The sequence below is a fragment of the Silene latifolia genome, chromosome X (genome assembly GCF_048544455.1).
Source record: "Silene latifolia isolate original U9 population chromosome X, ASM4854445v1, whole genome shotgun sequence".
Taxonomy (NCBI): Eukaryota; Viridiplantae; Streptophyta; class Magnoliopsida; order Caryophyllales; family Caryophyllaceae; genus Silene; species Silene latifolia.
This window is the reverse complement of record NC_133537.1, coordinates 61211082-61215110: the sequence shown is the minus strand read 5'-3', so window position 1 is coordinate 61215110 and position 4029 is coordinate 61211082. Positions and strand designations below refer to the sequence as shown.

The window sequence follows — 4029 nt, the reverse complement described above, 5'->3', positions numbered from 1 at the left end:
TGGTAAAGTGAAGTAAAAAGAGGATAAAGAGAAAAATACCTGAAGGATGCAGTAAGATGATTGTGTTGCAGTAAAATGAAGAATACCAAGTTGATTTTCTGGAAAATGGATAGAAAATGATGAAGAAGTTGAGTAAAATTAAGTACCTGAAGAGACAGAGGGAGAAGAATGAACCGCGAAAAATGAGAGAGATGAGAGAGACAGACGTTTTTTTCCTGAAAATGAATTTTAGAAAATTGAAAAAGTGTTAACGTGGGGAATTGGGTAAAATTGCATGATTAATGTCTGCATGGGGAAGTTGATGTGTGCTTAAAATCTCAGCCATTCATTTCTTAAGATCTAAGGGCTAAGTATTGGACTTATGGACTCATTTAAGGGAAGGGGACTCATTTGAACCCAACTCTCTCTCTCTCTCTCTCTCTCTCTCTCTCTCTCTCTCTCTCTCTCTCTCTCTCTCTCTCTCTCTCTATATATATATATATATATATATATATATAGGGGCGGGTTCAGGTACGAACTAGCTTATCGTACGAACCGTACGAACCATCTAAAAAGGAAAGTTCAAGCGCTGTAATAAAACTCACACTCACCTAAAAACTCATCCCAACAACAACAAAAAAATTGATCGAAGAAACGCGATCTCCATTGCTGCAAATCATCCTACTTTCCGCCATTATTGTTCCTGTCCCATGCGAATCTAAGAGGTAAGCTTTCACTCAGATTAGGGTCTACAAAATTTAAATCGTAAATTAGGGTTTGAACAAATTGAAATTCTTAAAATTAGGGTTTACCAATTTTAATCGTATTTTGAGATTTTGATGGTAATTTAGTTTGTGTTTTGATACTATTTTTAGGATGGTTATAATTTCATCATCTTCTACTGATTCAGGTATGAATTATTGTTGTAAATACATTTTTGGGAACTATTTTTTCAATTAAATTTGGGATCCATTTCTGAAATTGCTTAAGGTGTTGTAGGTGATAACGGAAAAGAGGATGAATCAATGACAGAAGAAGTTATAGGTACACATTACTGTTTTTTCTTATTGCGGGATGTCGGATACATGTATCTACTAAATCAAGTAGTGTATCTAGGATCACAAAGATGTGTACCTCTGTATAATTTTTCTAGTCAGTGGATAATTTTTCCGATTTTTTTTGTATTTTTTTGGGGTGGTTTAATGGGGGCCACAAGATATATCTCTGACAGAATAAAATTCTTAGCCAAAGATACATCTCTGGTCATTAGATACATCATTCCAAATTATTTTGAAAAAAAAAATGTATCCGGCTAGCTAAAACAAAGTGTATCCGCTAGCTAAAACAAAGTACCTAATGTGGCTTGGGTGGGAAAATCTGTGCTCGTATGTGATAAATACTCGTCATCGATTATGATTTTGTGCACCGTAGAGCAGTCTTTCAAAAAATTAAGCTAGTATAGCATTTGAAAATTTTTGGATGAATGCTTAGCGCTTTGAAAATCGAAAACTTCTTTCTCTCTGCACAAATTGTTGATGTATAGTGACATATGAATTATTGTATCTAATTTGAATGAGATGTGTACTGTGCGAGATAGTATACCTGCTACTAATGTCCATGCCTCGGATATATACTTTTGGTTGTACTTCCCTTGACAGATGCAACAGGTACGCAAAATGTAGCGTAAGCATGTATCTAATATCATAGTAATGTGTACCTATGGACTATATTTTTGCTTGATTTTAGTAATCGGAACATAATGCGTTTCCCTCTCGTGTGTCATTTCTGTGCGACAAAGATATAGTTGCTTCTAATGTTGATGCTCTAATGAACAATGATATACCTCCTATGATTCCATTGACTAATGCACCAGGTAAAAAAATTGTGGTTTGTTCATTTACAAGGTTTGATTTCACTAATATAATGTACTTGCCTTAAAAATAACAACCTTTTGGTTAAATTGTCTTATAGAAACCCCACAAGTTGGTTCTGAAAACACAATTTTTAGATTCCCAAGCTGTCCAGAAGATCTAAAACCAATCAACGGTATGATGTTTTCAAATTTGGAAGATGGAATAGATTTTTACAACAAATATGCAAAAGTTTGTGGGTTTATTCCAAGGTTAGATTCAACAAAATTGGTTAATGGGATTGTTACACGAAGCGCCGTGTGTGTAATAAAGAAGGCAAAAGTAGGAACAAGGGGACTAAAAGAAAGAGGACTCACGAGAACAGGATGTGAAGCTAAGGTTAGTTTTAAGAGAATTCACACCGGTGAATACCAAATTTATGATTTTGTTGAGGTACACACACGCAATGGTTACCCCAGCTACAATGGTTCATATGAAACCATCTAGGAATTTGAATCTCTTTCACAAGAAAATGATCATGGATAATTCAAGGGTAAATCATGGTCCAGTGGATTCCTTTAGAATGTTTAAGGAATATGTAAAAGGGTACAAAAATGTTGGGGCTTCTTTAGAAGATTTCAAAAACTTTTCAAGGGATGTTAAGAAATATATCAAGGAATATGATCTTTGAGATGTTATTGGAAACTTTCATGCAAAAAAAGGCTATGTCTCCATCATTTTATTTCGACTTTGAGGTGGATGATGAAAAAAGACTAAGTAAGGTTTTTTGGGCAGATCCAATCTCAATTAAAAACTATGCCCTTTTTGGGGAAGCCGTCTCTTTTGATGCTACTTATAACTTCAATGAATATAAAATGATGTTTTGTCCGTTCATTGGTGTGGACAACCATAAAAGATGCGTCACTTTTGCGGGTGGTTTGTTAAGAAAGGAAGATGGAGAATCATTTACCTGGTTATTTGAGAATTTTGTGAAGGCTATGGGTGATTGCTATCCTACTACAATTATAATCGACCAATGCAAAGGCATCAATCAAGTCATAAAAGATGTGTTTGGTGACAAAACACAACACCGATTATGCATGTGGCATATAATGAAAAAGTTGCCGCACAAAGTCGGGCCGACAATTTGCCAAAACACAAACTTTTTGAAGGAAATAAATTCTATTGTTTGGGATGGAGAGATTGATACACAAGAATTCGAATTGAGATGGAAATCAATCCTTTCTTCGTATGAGCTTTCTGATCATGAGTGGCTGAAGTCAATGTTTGACATTCGTTCAAGTTGGATTCCTGCCTACTTCAGAGACATATATCTTGGTGGGATTATGCGCACAACATCAAGGTCAGAATCTGAAAATAGCTTCTTTGGAAATTTCACAAACCCGCACCTTACTCTTGTTGAGTTTTGGATGCGTTTCCAATCGGCTATGGATGCGCAGCATTGGAAATATGCTAAGGTGACTGCCGATGATAAGAACTCTTCTCCAAAATTATCAACACCTCTCCTTCTAGAAAAAAAAACCTCTGAATTTTACACCACCACTGTTTTTTATCAATTTCAAGAAGAACTCCAAACTGCGTGTTTTACTTGTGGTCTTTCACCGAGGACAACTAAAGACAACAATGAGCATATTTCAATAATGGACCGCGAGAAAGACAAGGTATACATAGTTGATTTAAGTGGTAATAAGTTTTCTTGTTCGTGTAAGATGTTTGAAAGAATTGGGTTACTTTGTAAGCATGTTCTGTGGGTGTTAAAAGATAGAGGGTTTGATGATATCCCTACGGAGTATCTATTAGACAGATGGGGCAAATATGCAACTTGTCGTCCCATTTTTAATGTTGTTGGGACAACCCTCCTAGCTGATTGTATGTCAATAGAAAACCAACAAAGTAAGATAAGTGAATTGTGGTCAAGTATTTACTTCGATTTCGCTTGTTGAAGATAATGAGGAACTTGGTGATGAGTCCGCTTGAACTTCTTCGTGGTTTCAACGAAAATTGATGATTTCGATTAAGCGTGGGAAGTCAAAAAACAAGAAAGCTAAAATTGAGATGCTTATTGGCTCGAAAATACCGTCTGAAGCTAGTGTTCTACCACCGAAAAAGTGTAAGAATAAGGGATCGGAAGACGGATTACTTCAAACAAGGAAAAGGCAAGACAAGAAAATGCAAAGCC

At 35.7% G+C, this 4029-nt stretch overlaps 1 protein-coding gene across 1 annotated transcript; it reads left to right on the top strand.

Annotated features, from left to right (window-relative positions):
• Positions 1-2554: 2554 nt before the first annotated feature.
• Positions 2555-3793, top strand: LOC141617452 (protein FAR1-RELATED SEQUENCE 5-like). The gene has a single exon (XM_074434648.1). It carries the CDS (start codon positions 2555-2557, stop codon positions 3791-3793), a length of 1239 nt encoding a protein of 412 aa, XP_074290749.1.
• The last annotated feature ends 236 nt before the right edge of the window (positions 3794-4029 follow it).

Excerpts from the sequence above, each read along its gene's own strand:
- LOC141617452 (XM_074434648.1), top strand. The coding sequence starts at position 2,555 with ATGTCTCCATCATTTTATTTCGACTTTGAGGTGGATGATGAAAAAAGA.